General features: G+C 36.3%; 1 protein-coding gene across 1 annotated transcript; it reads left to right on the top strand.

The window, feature by feature from the left end:
- The first annotated feature begins 12,070 nt into the window (after positions 1 to 12,070).
- Positions 12,071 to 13,002, top strand: LOC120105051 (fe(II)/2-oxoglutarate-dependent dioxygenase 4-like). Its single transcript, XM_089924112.1, has one exon. The coding sequence runs from the start codon at positions 12,097 to 12,099 to the stop codon at positions 13,000 to 13,002; it is 906 nt and encodes a 301-aa protein (XP_089780238.1). The 5' UTR covers positions 12,071 to 12,096.
- The last annotated feature ends 12,533 nt before the right edge of the window (positions 13,003 to 25,535 follow it).

The raw sequence follows: 25,535 nt of genomic DNA, 5'->3' as shown, positions 1-25,535 counted from the left end.
TATATGGATTGAAACAAGCACCTAGGGCTTGGTATGATCGACTAAGCAAATTTTTACTGAATAATGATTTCAGTAGAGGAAATGTAGATAAAATACTTTTTCTCAAAAGAAAAGACAAAAATCTTTGGTGCCACTAATGATAATCTTTGCAAAGAGTTTGCTAAATTAATGCAAGGAGAATTCGAGATGAGTATGATGGAAGAACTAAATTTCTTTCTCAGATTACAAATCAAGCAAACTAAGGAAGGTATCTTTATTCATCAAACTAAGTACACAAAGAAAATATTAAAGAAGTTTGGAAATGAAAATCACAAGGGAATAGGAACCCCAATGAATCCCACTAGTAAGCTAGACAAAGATGAAAAAGAGAAAAGCATAGATATGAAGCTTTATAGAGGCTTAATTGGTCTTTGCTTTACCTTACTGCTAGTAGGCCAGACATAGTGTTTAGTGTAGGAATATGTTCTAGATACCAATCAGATCCTAAGGAGTCACATCTAAGTGCTGTCAAAAGAATCCTTAGATATTTGAGAGCAACCACAAACATAGGTTTATGGTACTCTAGAGACTCCTATCTAGATTTACTTGCATATTCTGATGCAGATTTTGCTGGTTGCAAATTAGATAGGAAGAGCACTAGTGGAACATGTCAATTTTTAGAGAATAACTTAGTATCATGGTTTAGCAAAAAGTAGAATTCATTAGCATTGTCAATGGCTGAGGTCGAATATATAGCTGCCGGGAGTTGCTGTGCTCAAGTACTATGGCTCAAGCAACAACTAGAGGACTATGGAATTAAACTAGATAACATTCCTATAAAGTGTGATAACACTAATGCCATTAACCTTACCAAAAATCCAGTTCAGCACTTTAAAGCCAAACATATTGAAATAAGGTATCATTTCATCAGAGATCATGTTCAAAATGGAAATATATGTATTAAGCATGTGTGTACCGAGAAACAACTAGTTGACATATTCACAAAATCTTTAAGTGAAGATAGATTTTGCATGCTTAGGAGGGAATTAGGCATATGTGATCCTTTAGATTGAAGAGATATAAAAGGAACAAATTGTCTCATGATACTCTCCTCCCATTTCGAAAAACCCATGAAACATTAGTCAAACTAGCCATTAATAGACTCCTTACTCATGTATCTTTGTCCCATAAAGAATTTGTAAGGATTGGAGGAAAGAAAGAATTTTTAAAAAAAAGGAGAAAGAAAATTTTTCTGAACTGGGGCCGACCCGAGCCAAAATGGGGTCGACCCCACGTTGAGTCGACCCAACGGCGGGATCCTGTTTTTAAAGAGGGACCCGTGAGCTTTTTTAGGGCACTGTTTCATCTTGTCCTCTTCCTAAAATCCTATTTTTTACTCTCCAATCCCTTCCAATCATCTCCAAACAGTGCTAGATTGCTTCTCTACGCCATTAGATCAAGACCTAAGGAAGGATTTGGTGAAAATGGGACCCAAGCGAGCCGTTGCTAAGAGATCCGGAAGAGTCTTACGCCCAACCATTGTAGATAGACATGCTAGAGATTCCTCTACAGTTCCCCCACAAGGTGAGACACGTGTTGAGCCTCCTCCACCTCCTTCCCCTTCAGTTCAACTTGCTAAATATGCGGAAAGACCGGTAACCATGGGGAGAAGGATCCACTCCGAATTTTTGGATCAAGAAGGGTTCCGTTTGGAGGATTGGATCCGAAGATAAGGATGGGAGTATCTTTGCTCCCTAGATTTGGTGACCTATCCGGGCTTGGTTCGTGAGTTCTATGCCTTCCTAAAAGTTGGAATGGAAGGGCTTGTGTCTGAGGTCCGAGGTGTATGGGTTAGGGTTTCAGAAGAAAGTTTGAGTGAGTTGCTCCATCTCCCCTGCGAAGGTGCAACTCCAGAAAGGTCGGAAAGCAAGTTGAGAGCTCTACAGTTGATCTTTGAGAACGATGATTTTGACTATTCCGAAAATGTGATAGCTAGCTCTCTATCAGCTGAGATGAGGTTGTTGCACAACTTCATAGGTCGGATTTTGTTTCCGAAAAGTGGAAGATTTGATCACATATCTGAGCAAGATTGGTCATTATGGAGCACGTCATTCAGGGCATTCTCCTGAACCTCCCAGCTATGATGATCAGGCAGATGAGAGAGGCTATATGCAAGTCGAGAGTTTTTCTGCCCTATGGTATGATACTCATCCTGGTCTTCCGACAGCATGACATATCAGTGGAGGGAGAGATCTCCAGACATCTATTATTTACCGACACTTACACTGCACGGTTCCTAGTTCGCATGGGTTATGAGAAGGTGAACGGGCAGGGAGTGCGTGGAGGAGCAGGGATACATGCACAGGAGGGTGATGCACCAGAGGTTGGAGACCCCATCCCTGAGGCTGAGGTACCTGAGGATCATCCTACGGCACCTTCAGAGGCTGGCCCATCGTCATCCGTACCCACGGGGTGCACAGAGGAGTTTTGGAGTAGGATGACTGAGCTTGTATCAGCTCAGGTAAGGACTCTCTCTGACGGATTGACGAGCAGGATAGACATTATGATTGCTGAGATTGGAGACCTCAGAGAGCAGGTGGGAGCATTACGGAGAGAGAGAGAGGCTCATAATCCATCTGTGCCCCAAGCAGCTGAGTCGGAGGTTTCGGCACAGAGTCATCCAGCTCAGTGAGGTCCACGCCAGACTCAGTCCCATCAGGCTCGACCTTCCCTCACCACTTATACTAGGAGGATGAGGACTAGATCACAGCCCTTAGACCTAGGCTGATGTTAGCATTATGATTAGTGCCTAGGATTTATCTAGCTCTCATATGTATTTTGCCTTGTTGATGTACTTTGCACTTTGATTGAAGAATATTGTATTTTTGGCATTAATGTACTACAATGTTCCATTTTGATCAATGAAACTTGACTGTTTATTATTTACTGCTTCTACTTATCTATTGCCATGCACCTATTTGATGATAACAAAAAGGGAAAGAAGTAAGGAAAGAAAGAGGGTGCAATAAGTTGACAAACAAGTTTGAAAATTATAATAGGAGATAATATACACTTAAGGAGGAGCGATATGTAACAATAAAAATGTTAAAGTTTAAACTTTTAATCAAATTTCAGAATTTGGCACATACCTCTCATACCTCGATACATAACCCGAAACTCTTGCTTTATCTCAAATTTTTGAAGTTTCATCCTTAACCAAATATAAAAGAAAGGGGGAGAAAATCAAAAGTTCAAATTGGCAATATTTGGATGAAAAAGAGGGAGACTTCACTCTCAAATTTGAAAAGCTGAAATTCAGCAACTTGAGCTCTTCTAAAATAAATTTTCTAATTTTAAGATAAGTATCAATCTGCTCATACTCAATATTTTGTAATCATCAAAAAGGAGGAGATTGAGGATGATAGTGTTATTTTGATGATTAACACAACCATTGAGGGAATATGTAATTAAATACTACAAGTTAACATGATACATCATTACTGAGTTTGACACTCTCGATACATTAGAAGAATGAGATCAAAATGTCTTTCAATGATTAATAATGAGATAAAATTTGCGATAGAAAAGGGATAGTGAATTCTAAATTCTAATTCAGCAAAGTTTCAAGTGAAACGTACTCTTAAGGGCACAATAGTAATTTTCATTGTTAAGAGTATGTAGTACTACCATGGCATACATTCAAAATTGCTTGAAGTATATTTCATTGATTGTATGGATGAATCTAACCTTAAGATGCAGCAAAGTGTGGAATGAGTCGACCCCAAGAAAGGTGGAGTCGACCTCGGCACATCATGGAACCATCAGGCACACCTCTGCGAAAATGGCACGGATGAACAATAGTAGAGTCGACCCCAAGCATGCTTGAGTCGACCCCATCTTCAAGCCTCAAGAAAATAAGTCTCTGAAATTTACTGAGAGGGCCGACCCCAACCTTCCTTAAGTCGACCCTAGATGGAGCCGACCCCAAGAATGCTTGAGTCGACCCCAATGGAGTCGACCCCAACTGAACATGAGTCGACCCCAAGGCTGTGTCGTTCAACTATCTTTGGAATCCGTAAGAGGGTCGACCCCAATGAAACTTGAGTCGACCCCACTGTAGCTTGAGTCGACCCAAAAAAGAGTTGAGTCGACCCCAGTGAAAAACAGCTGAAATATAAGGTTCTGTGTTTCCTGAGAGGGCCGACCCCAATGTAGCAGGAGTCAACCCCAGTGAAAGTTGGGTCGACCCCACTGAAAGTTGAGTCGACCCCAAGTCTGATGAACAGTGGTTTGAGTCGACCTCAGAAAAGTTTGGGTCGATCCCAGCACGGGCAGAAGCATAACGGCTAGTTCTGCAGAAGTATTTTTTATCCTTCCAACAGCAAGTAACGACTAGTTTTTGAAATCTAACCAATGGGGGGTGTCCAATGGATGAGGAAAACTATTTAAAGTGACACTATTCATCAGAGAAAATATCCTTTTGCAAAATATCAAAGCTTACACAAGAAAGATAAGAGCCCTAATTTTCTTCATCCAAGTGCTTCATTCAAAGAGCCAAAAGGAAGTGATTGAGCAGATTCTAAGAAATATTAAGAGCTCCATCAACCCTTAAAGAGTGGAGTAATCTTGACAAAGAAGAGAGAAGTCTCATCAAAGCGATAACTATATTCTAAACTCTTCTTTGTAGCTCATAGTTGTTATATTTGCTCATCTAGGAGTTTCAACTTTCTTCTTGTTCTTAATCACCTTGTAAATGTTTGTTGGTGAGCCCGTAAAACCAACGGTATAGGTTTGTTGGTGAACCCGTAAAACCAACTGTGAAGGTTTGTTGGTGAGCCCGTAAAACCAACATAGATTTTTGGTGATCCCGGAAAACCAAAGTGTAAAGGTTTTTGGATTGTGAGCCCGGAAAACAATCCAACTATAATCCGCAGGATTATAGTGAATTTCCAAGGGATCGCTTGGGGAGTGGACATAGGTGCTTAGGAGAGCACCGAACCACTATACTTCTTGTGTGTTTGCATTGTGTATTGTTTTAACTTCACTCACTCATCAATTGACTCAATTGAGATAGTAAAAATTTAGAGAAACCAATTCACCCCCCGTCCCCCTCCTGGCTTGTCACCTTGGGCAACATAAGTGTATATGGTACTAGTAGGCAATGATACTTTAGATTGCAAATGTCTAGGGTAGCCAAGGACCCCGCATGGTTACCTTTTGGGTTATGATTTTGGATCCAAGCAACTAGTTGGTTCAAAAGATTGGATCAGATGTGGTCAATGAGAAAAAAAATGATCAATGGGCCATTTAAACTAGATTCAAATCAAACATATCCAGATCCAACCTATATTTTTTGCATCTAATTTACGACCAAATGAGATTGGATTTTAGTTTGGTTAGCATTCAGCGATCCTTTTATAGCTATAATTGTATAAATCAATGGTCAATATTGTAGAATCATTAAACATTTTCTAATAAAAATTAATATGACACTAACTTAAACATAAGTTCTCATTCAAATAAGAATTCCTTTAACATGAGCTATGAAAATGAGCTTCTTAATGAACAAAGTTTCAGGCTATAATTTTAAAGAACAAATACTTAATAAATTTAAGAATGTTGTAAAGGAGCATCTAAAACAAATGATGAATACTTTAACAAAGTGAGAGAAGGTGAGAAGAGATGAGGCTTATGGAGTGATGGAGAAGGACTAGTTTACGCTACTAGAGTTTATTCAATAAATTGAAAAAAGACATTTAGGGAGAGGGGAAGGAAATATGATTCAAGTACACATATCAACTCAGATCAGATCCAGCTTGGTTCATTTTTTATTGATCCAACTTAGACCTAGTTGACTTTAGAGCTAGGTTGCATTAAGTGGGGTCAAAAATTGTAAAATCCAAACCCATCCTATAGTGAGAATCCATTGGATGGGTTGCACTATAGGCATGAAACCTTTTTTGAGAAATTTCTATGTCACCATGGCTTGCCATGATTTCCACGTAGTGTTTTCTTTACTTAGTGGGTTGAATTCTAGAACTACTAATAACAGGCTATTTAAGATAAAATTAGATCCATCAAAAGATTCATAAAACTAAATAAACATAGTGATTTGTTGGTTATGTTTGTATAAGCATGTTATTTTAAAAATGTAATGAATCATGGCCACATCTAGAAAGGCTAGCAAGAAGTTGTAATTGTTAGATTATTGTATGCTTTAACAGCAATTTGCATGTAAATTGTAAATATTGAATGGATTAATGCATGGATTTTTCCTTTCTTACAGTTATGCGAACAGTATAAGGATGCCACACATAGACCACAAAGATGGAAAAAAGTCTAATAGTATTCTAAAGGGTTTATACATGTTGATGGAGTAGTTTCCATAGGATTGGATTTATCTAGGTACTTAAAATTTGTTCACCACAATGGATAACGTTGGGCAACGCACCAATATGGCTATTGACGTGGACAATAACACTACAGAAATTTAGCAACAAAACTTAGAAGTGATCACAACAAAACTTTTCATCAAATGTTTTAATGATGAAAAGCAATATTGTTAGAAACAATAGCTCTTTTGTAACTATTTTTCATTTTGTCACATAGAAGTCGTCACTACATAGAGCTTTTTTAGGCGAAAAAATTATTTTGGAGCCAAAATGGAATTTGGTCAACTCACTAATGACGATGTTATGTTTCATCACTAAAACTTATGAATTTAATGATCATATTTTAAAATAGTCATTGTAGGTATATACCTTTAATGACAAGCTTATAGAGTGGTCCTTAAAGTCTCTAACTTTAATGACGATACGTAATGTTGTTATAATTTTGATGCCGAAGTCGATGTTGGTCAGCTCAATGTTGACAATTTCATAATTCATGACTAAAGCTTATATCTTTAGTGATGCTATTTAAAAATGGTCACTATAGGTATATACCTTTTAATAATGTGCTGACAGAGTGGTCATCAAAAATCTATATCTTTAGTGACGATAAAATATGTTGTCATAATTTTTTATACCAAAACTGATGTTGGTCAATACACTAATAATGATTTTATGATTCATCACTAAAACATATATCTTTAGGGACTATATATTAAAATAGTCACTATAGGTATATATTGTTAATGACAAGCTTATAGAATGGTCATTAAAAGTTTATGTCTATAGTGACAATATATGATGTCATCACTAAAATATGATATATTAATGACAAATTGATGATATTTCCTTTGCCGTTATCGCCAAAGGTGACCACCCCTCCATCTTTTGATGTGAGAGAAATAAATTGTGATTCATCTCCTGTTATGTGTCTTGAGCAGCTACTATCCAAGTACTATCTTCTATTTAGCCGATGGGCTACTCGACTTACCTATAATAATAAAAAAAAATCAAGTTTTTGATTTAGGTACCTAAGCTTTCTTTGGGTCCTCTTGATGGTTAGAAAATATGGCTCCTTCAGGAATCCATATCTTTTTATATGTAACTTTACTTATGTTGCCACTTAACCTAGAATTACAATTGAAGGATTTGTGGCATGTTCTTCTATAGTTATAATATGTTGTATTACTAGAGTGATTACTTGATGGTTTAACAAACATATTTTTTAGAAGTTTCTATTCTTAAGGGATTATAGCCAAGTCCTACCTTGTTATAAACAACACATTGACTCTCTAAGATCATATTTAACTTTTCAAAACTTAGGGTGAATTCATCGACAATTGGGTTTAGTTTATCTACTTCTTTTCTTAAGTTCTAATTTTCTTCTACTAATGATAGTTTTTCTTTTAAAATTTTATACTTTTCATCAGTCAGAAATTGATTTTTCAGATTTAGTTCTTTATTATTTAATTCGTGTTTCTTTAATTCATCTATCAACTCATAAAAGGCTTCTTCAAGCTCATCAAAAGTAAAGTCATCTTTGTGTTCATAGTTTACCTCATCCTCATGCATCATGAGGCAAAGATTTGCAATTTCTTGATCTTCCTCCTCTAAATTCGACTCGTCGTTGTCACTCCAAGTCGCAACCATGGCCTTCTTCCTTGGCTTCTTAGAGGCTTTCTTGAGGAGTGGGCAACCTGCTCTGAAATAGCCCGATTTCTTACGCTCATATCATATCAGAAGCTGCTCTTTTTCTGTTTCTTTGCTTGGATCTCTCTTAGCCATTGGCATCTTTCTCGTTCCTTGTCTTTTTCTCCTCACCTGAACTTATTGGTGATTAATGCCATCTCCTCATCATCTTCAGCATCTTCTGTGTCCTCACTCTTCTCTTCCTCCTAAGCTATAGATTTGAGGGCAATTTTCCTCTTCTTCTTTGATGCAACATTCTTGGATATTGATTGTTAGTTTGGATTTGTTAATTATTAAATTTTAGGTTTAGTTATTATTTAGTTGTGTTGTATATGATATCAAGATGGAATGCATTGCATGCTTGTGAGAAGCATTCCATAAGGACGAAGCGGTCGCTGCATCCCTCTCACAAATTCGGATCGGGGTAGTGACAATGATGCTCTAGACAAACACTTAAAAGACCTCAATGTTGGCCCCAATTTAGCTAATCTAAAGTTCACCTTATCTTATAATATGTGGTACTTGAACATTGTCTCACTCATTCACAAGTTTCAATTTCACCATTTCAACCAAAGTAGGGAAAAGTCATTTGCTAGTCAAACTTTTCATTTGTCTTCGCTAATATTTCCGAGTCTAAGATGCAAATCATAGGAATGAACAAGAAAAATAAATATAAGCAAAAAACGGTGCATTATTATTGTCACTTATATCACTATCCCAAGCACAAAAAATGACCTTGCTTATCGATGAAAACTTTGTCGTTCGGATGCTTACATCAAAACCATTTTGAGCTAACACAAAAATAGAAATAATATTTCAACTCATGTTGGACACAAAATAGCTATTTGTTAAACAATCAACCTACCCAACATTCAATCTACAGGCTCCCGAGTCTAAAATATTTGAAAAGGTACTATTTTCTTTGAGCATCTTGTTTTCACTTGCTTTGTATTTCTCAAAATTTTCATAGTGGCCTCTAGAAAACACCGACATGGTGATGTGCACCTAAATTCACCCACCAACCTTGAACATCTTGGTCAACAGAAAGGCACTCGAGAATAATAAAAACAAGGTACCTTCTACCACAATTGATTTCTCTCTTGCCCATTTGATTACGATGGTAATTTGTTTTCAAAGGGTTTTGGATTACAAAAATTAAATATTATCTTTCAGCTGAACTATTCAAGTTTTCCAAAAGAACAACCTCTTTACCTTTAGTTTAAAAAAAATATATCAAATTTTATCGAATCTTTTGCTAAAATTATTGTTATGAGAGTTCTTATTATCATTTTGCTTCAGGGTTTAGACAATATTGATTTGCTTATCTCTAATTCTATGTTCTTGCTCAAGTTCTAGTTGCAGTATAGGACTAACCATTTTCTATTATTGATGGAGGCAAGTGATTGAAGATGATTGAGACTTAATTTCTCAAATATTTCATTTCCAGTCCTTAGCAATCACAAGCATCTTATTAGCTTGTTCTATGACAGCATCCCCTTCTTTTTATTTCAATGATCTATTAAATGAAAGTTTGCTACGCCACCTAAACAAAATGGTGGAATTATTTTATATGTTGAAAATTTGATGGTATGACCCATGGAAATATGATAAATCCCCCCATTTTCATATTTTGCATAGCTGATATGTCCTGTTTGTTGGAGGAAAGATAGATGGTTTTCATTTTTTATTTATTTTCATTCTAAGTTCCTATCAATTTTCTATTGAGGGAAACTTTGCTTCCACATTAGGTTATATTCATCCGCGACGATGTGTTACCTGCTTTCAAAAATTTTACGTTCAAAGCCTCGAATTGAGCTGCACTGCAATGGATATTAAGGTGATTAAGATATTAATTCTAGTAAAGTATAACTCAAAAGCAGAATTTGACTAAATATCTATGGAGGGCATACAGTTGAGAATTTCTTGCTTTCTTGTTGTATCATGTTATTTCATAAAATGTACGTGGCTCCATACAATAGCTTTCACTTGAAATGTATTCTATGTGCATGTAGATAATATAAGATCTATGCCTCCCCAAACAAAGCATAAGTTCGTCGTTAATTTGATTAGAAAGAATGTCGAAAAGGGGACTATTTGGTACTAGATGAATTACAAAACTACGGTATATGCAAAATGAACTTTTGCTTGAATGATTTGGAGATGACAACTTATCCTAGAAACTCTTTTCCACAAAACAAATTTGTCTTTCTCACTTAATAGTGTGATTATAGAATTTAGACCCTAATCCAATACTCGGTTTGAAATTAATTTGGGTTTTTATGAGTTGACCTACATTGCTTCTACTGGTGAACTTCTGATGAGCATGGAATTTGTTTTGTCTTTCACAACATGGTGACTACCAATTAAATTGGCAAATTGGCCACCAAACTAATGTTGGTATCGAGATATAACTGATTGATAGTTGAGTATAGACCCCGTAGATTTGACTTTTTATAAAGCTAATTTTGTCTTTATGAGCAGATGGTGTCACTAGTGCAAGAAAGCTTAGGTGAGCAAGAACCTAGTTTTTCTGGGTTACATGACTGCAACTCGACTTAGCAAACTCTTAAGACCATCAAATTATTTTTAGCTTTCATAGTTTACTGAGTAGTAATGGAATCTATCGCTCCCAACTAATCCATGTGAAGGTAACTTTGGCTTTTATGAGTTGGGAACCACTTCTACTAGAAAACTCTGAGGAACAGTGAAGGGTTTCAAGGACTTGATTGATTACCGCTTCTGTTAACAAAATTTGGTCGACACCAAATAGATTTGGCTTTAAGGGTTTGTTGGGTCGCGAAAAGTATTTTTTCTCCTAAGAATATGATTTCTAAAAAGCAGATTTCTGAGAAGAGAATGTCTGGAAAAATACTTTTGGTATATTTGGTTGACAATGAAAAAATGGCAGATTTACAGAGTACTTATGTTTAGTTGACCATCCACTTTTCTGAAAAAGTTATGTGTAATTCCTATTATACCTTTAATAAAAATTAGTTTTTTAATGTCTCTTTAATGCTGAAGGATTTTTTGGAAAAAAATAAAAATAGAGTAATTCTCGGCTCACAAAAAAGTAACTTTTTAATGTTTCTTATGTGAAAAACTTTTTTATGAAATGTGGGAATCATATTTTTATGGAATTACAATTTTTCTGTCTCTTTTTTCTTGAAAACTTTAACCAAATAATAGGCATCTTATTATTTTTTTTGTTGATTTTTTTTTTTGTTTGTTTTTTCCAAACCAAACGGGCTACTGGGGCTAATTCAACGGCAACAAAGTTTAGGCACTCGCTATTAGTTTTGGATTTTCTCGTTTTCTAGAAAGATAAGGCCATTCTATAACCACTTCCATCACTCAAGTTGGCTTTTCCGCCTTGCTAATGCCACCTGTACCAGCAAATTTAAAGACCTAACTAAATTTGATTTTCAATTATCACCTGTCTTATCAAATTTTCTTTCCACCACACTAATTTTGTCTTTATAGTTAATTGACTGTCAGTAATAAATGAGATGGAGACAAATAATAAAAACTGTTTCGCATTTATGGACCTCCTCAATCCCTTACTTTCCCCTTGCTTTCTACGAATCCACAATTAATATATGTACCACAAACCTACTCAACCAATATGAAAACCTACACTAATTTAGTGGCTCACTATTACGCTTGGCACCAAATAATTTTGGCTTGCGTTTTCTTTTTTGAAAATATAAGATTATTGTTTAACCACTATCATTACTCAATTCGGCTTTTTGCGACTTGTTAAAGTCATTTGTACAAGCAAAACCTGATGAGCTAACTAATTTTGGTTTTCTCCGCTTCATGATCATCACTTTTCTAATTCCCACCAAACTAATTTTGTCCGTCTTTCTAATTTGATTACTAGCCGATAACGCAAAGTTACGTCAAGACAAACACTAAAACAACTTTACAATTATGGACTTCACCAGTCCCCAACTTTCCCTTGCCTTCTATAAATTAGGCTTCCACTCCATTACCTCTACATTGCAAAGGCCATCACCAAACTAATTTGAAAACCTAGACTATGGCTCCTCCTACCACCCTCAATGCTGCTCCACTTGATATTGTTGAAGTCAACCAGAAAGGAGTAAAACACCAATCAGAGCTTGCACCCTACCAATCCATTGTGACACCCTCCTCCATCTCCACAATCCCTATCATCAACCTTCATGGCCTAGATGACCCATTGACTAAAGCTAGCATCATAAAGGCTATAGATAAGGCTTGCACCGACTGGGGTCTCTTCCTGGTTGTCAACCATGGTATCGAAGAATCAACAATAGAGGAGATGCTTGAATGTGTCAAGGCTTTCTTTACCCTTCCATTGGAGGAGAAGATGAAGTACATGGCAAGGGACCTTACCATTCCTGTGGATTATATTTCACAGCCCAATGGCACTTTGCGAGAAGTTCTCCGCCACCAAGGGCGCCCTACTAGTGATGAGATCATTCTCCTTTGGCCCTCAAAACCTTCCAACTATAAGGATGCAGCCAAGGCATTCCTAGAGGCAACCTGGCGACTAGCCATGAGGCTAGCAAGGGCTATTTCCGAAGGGCTAGGCAAAGATGAAGGGTATGTTGAGGGCACAATGGAAGATGGTTTCCAATATATCTTATGCAACTATTATCCACCATGCCCCAATCCACAGCAAGCACTTGGGATGGGTCCACATACCGATCAATGCCACATGGTGATACTTACGGACAATGTAGATGGGCTGCAATTAAAGCACATAGGGAAGTGGGTTACTGTCCCAAATGTGCCTGGGGCGCTAGTGGTGTTCCTGGGGACATCCATGGAGAAAGCGAGCGAGGGAAGGTATAAGGCCGCAGAGCACCAAGTGATGGTGAATGAGAAAACTGCACGGATCTCCTTGGCAGTGGGCAATGGGACTGAAATCAAAGGTCTGGACGCCAGGCTACATCTTTAGTGGCTTTAGCAGACTATTCCTTCGTCTCACTTGCCTTGGGTCAAATAATCATAGGAGAATCCTTACTTCTATGTGTCATCGAGTCTATGGTGTCAATGTGGTTGTGTGGTCTGCCCATGTCTTTTATGTTATGGTATGAAGCTAGTTTTATCCATCTATAAACTAATATATTCATGTTCGCAAAGTTAAATTTTATTTCTAGGCATATAATAATGCCAAATAACTCATATATAAGATGTGCCTCCCTAGCTCCATCAAATTTTCACAATCTGGTATTTCATATATCAAATTAAAATTTAAAAAAAAAAAAAAAAAACTTAAGACATCAGGAGCTTCTATAGTGACAATTGAGTTTCTCTAGCATGGAAACATTTTATATAGAGAGCCCTCGCAAAATTGTTAAACGGAGTGTTTGATAATTTATTTCATGAATTTCACTTTTTAAGTGGCACATGTTGGCTATTTAAGAAAGGAGGCAGGTAATTTCGATGCCCTGACATATATATTATTTGTCGAGGCTATCAAACAAGCATGTCCCTCTTGAATAGCTCATTTTTAGTCCAAAAGTTATAGTTCAAAGGACACTTCTTCGGTAAGCATACCTAGATCGATATTTGATAGCTAGCATGTGCTTAGCCGAACTATGTTACGAATAAGATTAAATAATTAATATCTGGATTATATAATTCTTGTTCCATTTTGCATAAAACATATATATCTTCTTAGAGAATTAGTATATTTTTTTTATGAAAGAAAGTTTTCATGACCTATGATGCTCTAAACATACACTTAAAAGACCCCAATGTTGGCCCCAGTTTAGCTAATCTAAAGTTCAGCTCATCTTATATCTATGGAACGTAGCATTGCCTCATTCATTCACAAGTTTCAATTTCAACATTACATCCAAATTAGGTATAAGAACTTTGCTAATCAAACTTTTCATTTGTCTTCCTAATATTTCCAAGTCTAAGATGCCAATCATAGGAATCAGCTAGAAAAACAAATATAAGCAGAAAATGATGCATTATTATTATCACTTCTATTAAGCATAAAGAGCTTGAGATTAACAAGAAGTCTATCCCAAGCACAAAAAATGACCTTGCTTACCGATGAAAACTTTGTCGATCAGATGTGTACATCAAAACCTATTTGAGCTAACATGAAAATAGAAATAATATTTCAACTCATGTTGGACATAAAATAAATATTAGTTAAATAGTAAACCTGTCCAACATTCAATCTATAGGTTTCCAAGCCCAAAATATTTGAATAGGTACAATTTCTTTTGTGCATCTTGTTTTCACTTGCCCTATATTTCTCAATATTTTCAAAGTGGCCTCTAGAGCGGGGAACAGGGTGATGTGCACCTAAGTCCACCCACCAACCTTTGACATCCTGATCAAAAGAAAGGCACTCGGGAATAATAAAAACAAAGTACCTTCTACCTCAATTGATTTCACTCTTGCCCATTTCATTCTAATGGTAATTTGCTTTCCAATGGTTTTGCATTTCAAAAATTAAACATTATCTTTAGCTGAACCATTCAAGTTTTTCAAAAGAACAACTTCTTACCTTTATTTTTTTAAAATGTCGAATATTTTGTTGAAATTATTCAACTTCTTACATTTAAAGATTTTGCAATCAAGGTTACAGCTATGGCAACCATTTTCTATTGTGGACGGAGGCAAGCTATTTAAGATGGTTGAGACTTATTCTCTCAAGCATTTCATTTCCAGTCTTCAGCAATCACAAGCATCTTATTAGCTTGCTCTATGACATCATGCTCTTATTATTTCAATGATCAATTAAATGAAAGTTTGCTACGCCACTTGAACAAGATGGTGGAATTATTTTAAAAGTTGAAAATTTGATGGTTTGACCTATTGCAATTTGATAAATACCCCCATTTTCATATTTTTGTACCTCTAATGTGTTCTGCTTGTCTGAAGAAAGATAGATGGTTTTGATTTTTTTTTTTTTTTTTCATTCTAAGTTCCTATCAATCTTCTATCAAAGGGACCTTTGCTGCCATACTAGGTTATGTTCACCCATTTTGTTGTGTTACCTGCTTTCAAAGACTTTATGTTCAAAACTTCGATTTTGAACTGCACTATAATTGATATTATGGCAATTCAGGATATTGGTTCTAGTGAAGTATAACTCAATCAGTAATTGATTGAATATCTTTGGAGGGTGTACATTTGACAATTTTTTGCTTTCTTGTTGTATCACGTTATTTCATAAAAATTAGGTGGCTCTATACAATAGCTTTCACTTTTAAATATAGTCTATGCACATATAGATAATAGAAGATCCATAGCTCCCCACATAGAGCATAAGGTCCTCGATAATTTGATTAGAATCAACATCGAAAAGGGGACTATTTGATACCAGCTATATTGCAAATACTATGATCCATGCAAAATAAACTTTTGTTTAAATGCCTTGGCCACCCGTGCAAGCAAATCTGAAGATCTAACTAATTTTGATCTTAATCACTCAGTGATTATCACCTATCTAATCAAATATTCTTTACACCAAACTAATTTTCTCTCATAGCTATTTGATAACCAGTTGTTCACGAAATAGAGACAAATGCTGGACTTCCCTAGTCCCCAACTTCTTCAGTACCTCTACACTACAAGGCCCATCACCAAACTAATTTGAAAACCCAGACCATGGCTCCCCCTGCTTAGCCTCATTGTTGCTCCATCTATTATTACTAAAGTCAACCAAAAAGGAGTAAAGAACCTCTTGGGGCCTGCACTCTACCAATTCATTGCGACACCCTTCTCCTCCTCGATAATCCCTATCATTAACCTTCATGCCCTAGATGACCCGTCAGCTAAAGCTAGCATCCTAAACGATATGGATAAGGCTTATACCGACTAGGGTCTCTTCCTTGTTATCAACCATAGTATCCAAGAATCGACAGCAGAGGAGATGCTTGAAGACATCAAGGCCTTCTTTGCCCTTCTACTAGAGGAGAAGATGAAGTATATGACAAGGGATTATACAGCACCTATGGATAATGTTTTCCAACCCAATGGCACTTGGTAAGAATTTCTCCACCACCCAAGGGTGCCCGACTAGTGACGAGATCGCCTTTCTTTGGCCCTTAAACCCTCCAACTACAAGGATGCACCTAAGGCATTCCTAGAGGCAACCAAGCAACTGGCTATGCAGCTAGCAAGGACTTGGGTGGTAATGCCACCTAAAAAGTCATGGGCTTGGGTGGGCCAGGCAGGCCATTCAGCCTGTGAATAGGTCTGGGCTAGATAGAGCTGCATGAATCACACCCCAAACCCAATTGGGCTCAAAAGTCTCCAATTGGGCCATTAACTAATCTTTTAGTTTAGTGAGTGAGATGGTCAACTGTCTAGCTTTTTCCCAACAAAATGCAAGGCCTCAGGGCAATTCTAGTCTTATTGACGTGAAGGTGAAATAACAAACACGAGTGACGGAAATCAAGCAAGCCTAACCTTGTATAAATCTTAGAAGATAACCACAAAACATCATTATTAATCCTAAAACAACTAAGTGCATGCACAAGTCACATTCATGTATCCAATTTAGATCAGATCTGAGTTGTGACTTGCACCACTAATGAGGTCGTTTACATTGAGCAATGCACAGGGTGCACAGTTGAGTTGGCTGATCAACCTTTATATATAAGTAGATTGAATAATTAATCAATAGCTAAGGATCAAGAAGTGTAGGGTTAGTGTCTTAAATGAGAGAAATTCCAAAATTTAATTAAAATAAATAGCCTAAAATTAATGGAATAAGTAGAAAGTATCATTGACTGAAGAAAAAAAAATTCAGAGAAAATTTGAACTGTATGATTGTTGCAATTTGAGCAAGACGAACCTCCACTCCGAACTCTCAATTGGAAAGCTCCTAAAAGTAGGTTGAGCTTCTACCCTTGAGCAATTATTGTCTCAGTCCTCTATGTTAGAAGTAGGATAAATCTCCAATCTAAAGAAAAGATTTTTGATATAAAATACAGACTCTATCCCAAAATTTGACATACTCAGTATTGAAAAAAAGCAAATATATTGTCAAATTATTGGAAAGCCTTACCTTATTAATTTTTATGGCTTTTATCCTCGAAAAGAATATTTCATCATACTCAATATTGCATAATCACTAGGTGACAAAATTGTAAAAGAATTAAGCTTGGAGCCCCCAAAACCATCTAGGTGCATGTCCTCTACTATGAAAGCATACGACATTGCGCATATATCTCCATCATTAGTTTTACCATATGCAAATGATTGCATGCATTTCATGTTTTCTCTATCACATTCAACTTGTGTACTTATATACATGGCATATTCAGCTCTTGCTACACAAAATTCACTATAATAAATAAAGACTATAGAAATAGAATTTTAGTAACACTTAGCAAAATCTATTATTATAAATGCACTCTAGTAATGTTTTTAAGAAATGCCAAAATATATAATATTGTAGTGATTCATTAGAAGTATTACTAAAATTATTATTAGCAATAGTACCTTATAACCACTACAAGGAATTGTATTCTAGAGTAATAGTTTAAAAAATAATCATAGAAGGTCCATAATACTATAGTAGTTATTTATGGATGTTGCAAAAAAATTTTATATTGCTACGATACCTTGTAAGGACAATATTTCTGATTAAATAGAGCTTAATTGGTAATATATATATAGTTTCATTGTAGAATACTGACTATTTGTCGATGAAATAAATTTTGCTACCTATACATCAATGTATAAATACTATTTTTCATTGTTAATTATTTATAATTTATTTTCATGACAAATTAGTATCTATTGCAAACTAATTTAGATTTTTTGTAATGATAATATTTCATCACTAAATATGTACTTGAGTTTTTTTAGAAATAATAATATATTTAATAAGTTTTAGAAGTAATGATGTTCCAGCTACATATATCGATATTATATATATATATATATATAATAATTTTTAATGGGTTAAATATGCTATTTTCAACTACATTTGGATAGATCTATTTACTGAATAAGTTACATGATCGGTCAAGTAAATAGTTGGACAAGTGTAGGTTAGGTTTAGATTTAGATTTTTTTTTCTACTTCATAATAGTTGTATATATGTTAGTGAATATTAACTAATAAAAGATGTATTATAAATAATTTATTAATATAGGGGTGCATAATAGATAATAATTATTAATGAACAAGTTAATTTAACAACTATACGAAAATTATTTCTAATAGATAATCCACTATCAATATTGCAAGTGATGCACCATAACCAAGTAATGGCCTAAGATGTAATTATTAGAAACTTGAATGGAGACTGATTGAACCAAGGATTTGGATCATTGATCAAACCTAATTTATATTAAAAATATATAAAAAATTAATACTAGTTAAATAAAATATATAATATAAAGTCTTAAAAATATTCTGTATTAAATATCATTACTTTTTAATTCTAGCATGAATAGAAAGAATCAAGAATTGTCTACTTTTAAAGGGTGTTAGAAAAAAAATGTAGACAATTATAGAAATATATTGAAATCAGTGATATTTTAAAATATTTAAAAAATATTTTTTAAAATATCATAAGAATAAAATGAAGTTATTCTTTTTTTTGTTTTCTATCAAAAGAAGAGAATTGAATATTTTTGAAAATAATTAATTACTAAAGTATAAAATGTCATAATATATTTGAAATGAGTATATTGTATAATATGAATAAATTTTAAATAAGTGTCATAAAACATAACTTCATACTGGAAGCTAATATTGCTATAGTGCCTAAGTACTAGGCGGCAATCCAAGAAATTTTATGTTGAATCCCAATTTTTTTATATTTAAAATTGTGAGCATATATCTAGATATGTATCCGAATCTGATCGAATATAAGGATTTCCATCCAAATCCAATCAAAGATCGGATATGAACATAAATTTAGTCGGACAAATATCTGACTAATTTTTAGCCTTATTTTCAATGAAAATATTTTATTTATTTGCATGTATAGTGATGGATACAACCATTATAGCAAGTTATACCGATAGTTGCATACTATTGCTATAGGATGACTTAAAATCATTGCCATGGAGTTGCTTATATCAAAGGTCACATCATAGCAATAATTTTTAGCAACGCCGCCTATTTTCATTGTTTACTAACTGCTAATATAGGTTTTACCAATGGTTTGCTATATTTTTTTACTATGGTTTCATCCGCTACTGTAGATCTTTTTTGTTATGGTGATCTTAGAATAAACACAATAGTTTCACATAAGAGGGAATTAAGTTTGTATCTATCTTTAAAAAAATAAAAAATTAGCTATTGAGATAGCATGATCTAGGTGGAACAAAATTAGATCAATGCATTGTAAAATAAGCTATTGAAGGGAAAGAATTAATGCTAACCTTAAATTTTCAGGTTGAAGAGTGCCATTATACAATAGTCCTTAAATGTATGTAGGATAAGCTTGCCTACTTATTGCTTTGTAACATGTCTTCTATATTATGTTAAGTATTTTCCCTTCAAGATATTTTCCTTCTAGCTGCGGGTTAGTGTTTACTTAGCTTTACTTTGTTGGCAATATTTCTCGGTTTGCACTTTATCATCTACTAAATATTCTCCTCTAGTAGAGCACAAGCATCTAAGGATAGGGTTTGCATGCATTGACCTCCTTCTTTGTTTCATTGGATGTATATTCTATTCCTATATATGTGAGATTTTGCTTTATTACTTTGTATATTTGAATATCATATATCTCTTTTTCTAAGAATTTCATAAAAATATTTTATTTTTGGATTGCCCAATGCCTTGAATGGATTGGATCATTTCTCCTTCTACCAACGAAATGAAACCATCGACATTTTGAATGCTTCTCTGATCCTGAAGAAAATTCTTCCACAGTGGACTTTGATAAGTAAAATTTTATGTAAGTATTTATGGAATTTTCTCCTATCTGAAGAAAAGATTCGTCGAAATAAATGGGAAACAAAGAGAAAAATATTAGATTGCCCCTCAAAAAAACTTAATTAAGAAGGGATCTTCCCCAATTCCCCGAAGATTGAGTTTCCGCTTTCTTTATATTTATAGTGGATACCCTTCGCAACTATATTGTTGGCCAAGAAATGATCTTCTTGTAATCTGTGCTTGGTTCTATTTTTTCTCCAACTCTCACTCTGGTTGATGACAAGGTGAGGGTTGTACCAACCCCTATGTTACAAGCTTTCGGCGATTTGGAGTATCCAACCATCGGCTTCCTTAAGTCATGAAGGATGGCAGCGATGCTTTCTTTCATTGAGATCCTTTTTCTTCTTTATCAATATGAATTAAACTGTAGATGTTGACTCCCATCTTTGCAAAAGACAACAAATGAGATCACTGACCAGGAGTCTTTAACTATATCCCATAGAGTTGCTATTGCTGACTTGAGGAACCCCCAACATTTCCACTGATTTTCAAGGATTAAGCTAAGCCTTGGTCTCTTGGATTGCATGAAGGTGTGCTACTCACGAATGTCTTGCAAGCAAGTTTTTTTATTCACACCCATTTGCTTTTGCTCTAATCTCCTCTGGGTGCATCCCTATAAGGTAACAACAATTCTTTCTTCCCTTAGGTCATTGACTCTTTATTATGAAATCTATGTCACATGAATCTTTCTTGAAAGGGTCCTTGATCTTTTGAATTGAAAAACACATTCCTCCCATCCTTCTCGATTCCAACAAATAAAATGTCAAAAGGGCCAAATGATTCTATAAACCAGTGCTGCCTGATCATTCTCTAATTTTGATGAACCATATGCTAATTGACTTTGAAAGAAAGCATCTGCTACACACTTACTTGTGTGGGCCCTACACCTTCCTCTTCCCTATGTTTGAAATAATATGGTTTCCCAATCTCTCCTTTTAGCATTGGAGGAGAAACTCCAAATACATGATGACAATGTTTGCACAGATAGATTCCTTGGGTGCTAAGATCCAAATTTGAGCCTAGCGGATTTAATGAAATATATTTAATAGGAAAAAGCCACGAGTTTTATATTCTTCTTCAACTTTTTTCAGAAATTTGATTGCAATGTAGTTGGGGGCCGGTGGATCCAACACACCGGTATCAATACCTCTTATTGTTAATTACAATTTGAATCTCACATAAGACCATGCAGAACCCACTAAACAACACAAATTAGGCAGTTCAACTGAATCAAGATCTGAAATAGCCATCATGCACAATCTTGCAACTTCCAATTAAATGGTGGCTAAAGAAATGAGCAAGCCACCCTTCGAGAAGAAAAAAAGTAGGGCATATAGGATAGTAGAGACGATTTAAAGATATACAATTTTTATAATAAACAATCTTTTATATTCATTTTTAAAAACCAAATAAAATTAAAAATAAATAATATGTTTGTTAATCTCACGTAGCAATTTTGGTCTATTATAGTAGTCCATGAAATAGGATCTTCTCTAAGTTAGGGGTGGCAATAGTATCAAGTCTGGTCATATACAAGTCAAGTTAGATGTTGGTTGGGTCAAAAAAGTCCAAATTTGAACCTAATCTATTTATTAAACAGGTCAGAATTTGAAATATGATCTTGTTAAATTTAACAAGCAGGTAACTGATGGTGTGCGTGCAGAGGGCTAAGCATGAATTTCAAAAAATTTTATGCGGAAAGAATGGGTTAAACATTTTAACCCAAAATATGCTTGATATTTTAGATATTTTGACTCTGGTACCAGTCGAAGACAGTCTTCAACTGCACATCACATGTGGCGCGGGCTCAATCCCAATACATAGGGTGACACCCGTGCGTGCCTATCAATGCACTCATCACATGAGCCCCCGGGTGGAGAGCCACGCTTCGTCACATGATCATGCGTGAGAGTTCCCGGGAATCGGATAGTCTCCACTAATCCTTTGCTTTGACACCAAATATCACAAAGCCCTCAGATTCCGAGGATTGTGTGATTCAAATAAATATGCATAAATCACAATTTCTTATGATTTGAAGATTGAGATCATATCTCAACCGTAAAAGAGATCAGATCTTTTACCTTTAGAAGGGGATTCCTTCAAGGATGCTTCGCAGCCGCACAAGCGTCCGGCCTCGATGACTCGTCCACGCGAAGCTCCGGAATGATCAGCTTCCCGGGGAGTGCTAGCTCGCAGCGAGGCAGAAAGTTGGTTGAAAGGGAGAAGAAGGAAGAAGATGGACCTTCATAGCTCAAGAACTCCTTCTTGGGCTTTCACCTTCAGAGCTTCTCTCTCCTCTCACTCTCTTTCTCTAGTGCTCTTGATGTCGAGAAGAAGGAAGACGGGTGGCCTATTTATAGGCCAAGAAGAGGGTGAGGTGTCCCTATGAGGTGTCCTGCCAAAACACATGTCACACATGCAAGGAAAAGAGGTGTCCTGCTTCGCCACATGTCACGCATGCAAAGGGATGAGGTGACTTGGAGGGCGATGTCATAGATGACCTCATGAGGCAGATGAGGTCATGGATGACATCAGAAGGAGTGTGAGATGTCCAGGCCCGCCACATGTCACACATGCAAGCAAGAATATGCTTAAGAGCAGGCGGTCGAGATGTGGGTCCCACATACAGTATGTGGGTCCCACCTAAGCAGGACTGGGTCCCACATACAGTATGTGGGTCCTACAAAGGAAAGGAAGTCCTAGTCATACTAGGATCATAATTGATTTCAATCCAATTTGACTCAAGCCAAATCTGATTTGGTTGGGGCAAATTAGACATTTTCACCAAACCAATTTTGGTGTCAATTACGGTTTTACCAATTTCAAATCATATTTGAATTTGGTCAAGCCCAATCTCTATTACTCAATCAAATTGAGTCTAATCAGTGATCCAATCACCAATTAACTTCTCCAAGCAATAATTGCTTAGGGCAATCAGTCAATCACATTGACTATTTGACCTCTAGATGATTCTTAATCGTCAATCAGCCATTTGATCAATCCAGAAACTTCTAAGCGTGTGACCTCACAGGTTCGAACCTAAGCCGGTAGTACAAGAACACTTTCTGCACTAATCGAAGTAACCATCTAGCAATGGGACCTGACGACTGGATAGGCCGAATAGATGCAAAGCAACATTCTAGAACCTTTTAGACAATAGTTACCGTATAATTCATCTTCTTGACCACAAATGCCCAAGACGGGTTAAAAGTCTGTCAACTCTAAAACTATCCATCCAGAAATATGTTTCAATTCAATAAGTCAAGTGATAGTGATTTGACTTTTCCTGGCCAGGGTACTACTTAATTGAAAATATAAGGCATTCACCCTTATTTCTAAGGAAGGTCAATCCCATCTTGATCTGCAACTGACTGCCACAAGTACTTGACTGGACCCAGAAACCTTCCGTCGCTGGATTAGAAATTCAGGTAGTCCAGCACCAAAGTACAGTGAGTTGCTTGCAAGCCACCGGTTGCAATCTCAGGTCTAAAGGATACATATACCCATATCCACTCGGAACAACTCTTGTTAAGAGAGAGTCTGTCAATTGGTCATGTTTAGTGAACATACACTACCATTCACCTATATACCATACTAGTATCTCTATACTCTTTGGTTTGGAAGACAACCAATAAATATGATACACAATGACCTACGTCCGATAATACTATCGTCCTATTAATAGTATATCATACGGTCATGAACATTTAAGGACCTGTGTGATAAAATCATATTTCATTACACAAAGCAGTCCTAAGGACTTCATCACATCGGAGTTTGTGAAGATGTTCTGGTGATAAATAAATACCATGTTATTTATAATTGATTCAAATACATTTACAATCAACAATTGATTGGATTTAGGACACAATTCCCAACAACTCCCACTTGACCTAAAGCCAATCAGTACAGTATCGTATACCCATCTTCAAGTAATAATGGTCAAACTCCTTTACACTGAGGGCCTTAGTGAAGGGGTCGGCTAAGTTATCCTTTCCGTCAATCTTTTGAAGATCAACGTCACCTCGTTCTACTATCTCACGAGCAAAGTGATACCGGCGCAGAATATGCTTGGTGCGCTGGTGTGCCTTTGGTAGCTTGAGCGTTGGCCCCAGTGTTATCACAGTATAGTGGGACTGGTCCATCAAGGGAGGGTGCAACTCCGAGCTCAGCAATGAACTTCCGCAGCCACAGCTTCCTTCGCCTCGCACACAGAATTCGCTATAATAGTCTGCTTGGAACTCTTCCAACAGACAGCCCCACCATACAGGGTAAAAATAAATCCAGACACACTCTTACTATCATCACGATCTAACTGGAAACTGGAATCAGTATATCCCATAAGTTTCAAGTCAGAATCTCCATAGACCAGCCACTTATCCTTAGTATTTCTCAAATACTTGAGGATAGATTTTACAACGGTCCAGTAGCTCTCTTCTAGGTCAGACTAGTACCTACTCACTACTCCTAGCGAGTGTGCCATGTTCGGTCGTGTACATATCATGGTGTACATGATGGAACCCACAGCCGAAGCATAGGGAATCTGATGCATACGGTCTCTCTATAACGGAGTTGTCGGACAATCTCTTTTAGAGAGGAAAATTCCAGAAGCTATTGGAAGATAACCCTTTTTGGAATTCGTCATGCTGAACCTTTTCAACACGTTTCAATGTACATGGATTGGGACAGACCGAGCAACCTCATAGATCTATCTCTATAGATCTTCATCCCAAGGATGTAGGATGCTTCTCCCAAATCCTTCATGGAGAATTTGTGATGAAAACCATATTTTTTACTCCCTGTAGTGCAGCGATGTCATTCCCTATTAGGAGAATATCATCCACATACAGTACAAGAAATAAAACTACCGTACCATTAGCCCATTTGTATATGCAAGGTTCCTCTTCGTTCTTAACGAAGCTATAAGTTTTGATAACCCTGTCAAAACGAATATTCCAACTTCGAGATGCCTACTTAGTCCATATATGGACTTTTGCAGCCTACACACCTTAGACTCATCTGTAGAAATAAAACCTTCAGGCTGTATCATATACACCTATTCCTCTAAATCTCCATTTAGAAAAGCGGTTTTAACATCCATCTGCCAAATCTCAAAGTCCAGATAGGTCGCAATCGCAAGCATGATCCGAATGAATTTCAGCAATGCCACAGACAAAAACGTTTCGTCATAGTCAATATCATAACGCTGACGAAATTCCTGGGCAACAAGACGGGCTTTATAGATTTCCACCTTTCCGTCTGCGCCTCTTTTTCGTTTGAAAATCCACTTACATCCTATGGGTTTAAATCCTTCGAGTGGGTCAACCAATGTCCATACATCATTGACCTTCATAAATTCCATTTCAGATTCCATGGCTCCAAGCCATTTATCAGAGTCAGACCTTTGCATAGCATCCATAGAGGTGACGGAATCCTCATCGTTCTGATCGAGACCAATGGGATCATCGTCCCGGACTAGAAAATCGTAATATCTATCCGGTCGATGCGGTACTCTACCGGATCGCCTAACGGGTGCAACCTCAATGGGTTTTGAGT

This window comes from Phoenix dactylifera, chromosome 7 (genome assembly GCF_051530095.1).
Source record: "Phoenix dactylifera cultivar Ajwa chromosome 7, Ajwa_hap1_PhDact_Kaust_v1.1, whole genome shotgun sequence".
Classification (NCBI taxonomy): Eukaryota; Viridiplantae; Streptophyta; class Magnoliopsida; order Arecales; family Arecaceae; genus Phoenix; species Phoenix dactylifera.
Note: the sequence above shows the minus strand (reverse complement) of the source record. Positions and strands in the feature narration are given on the sequence as shown.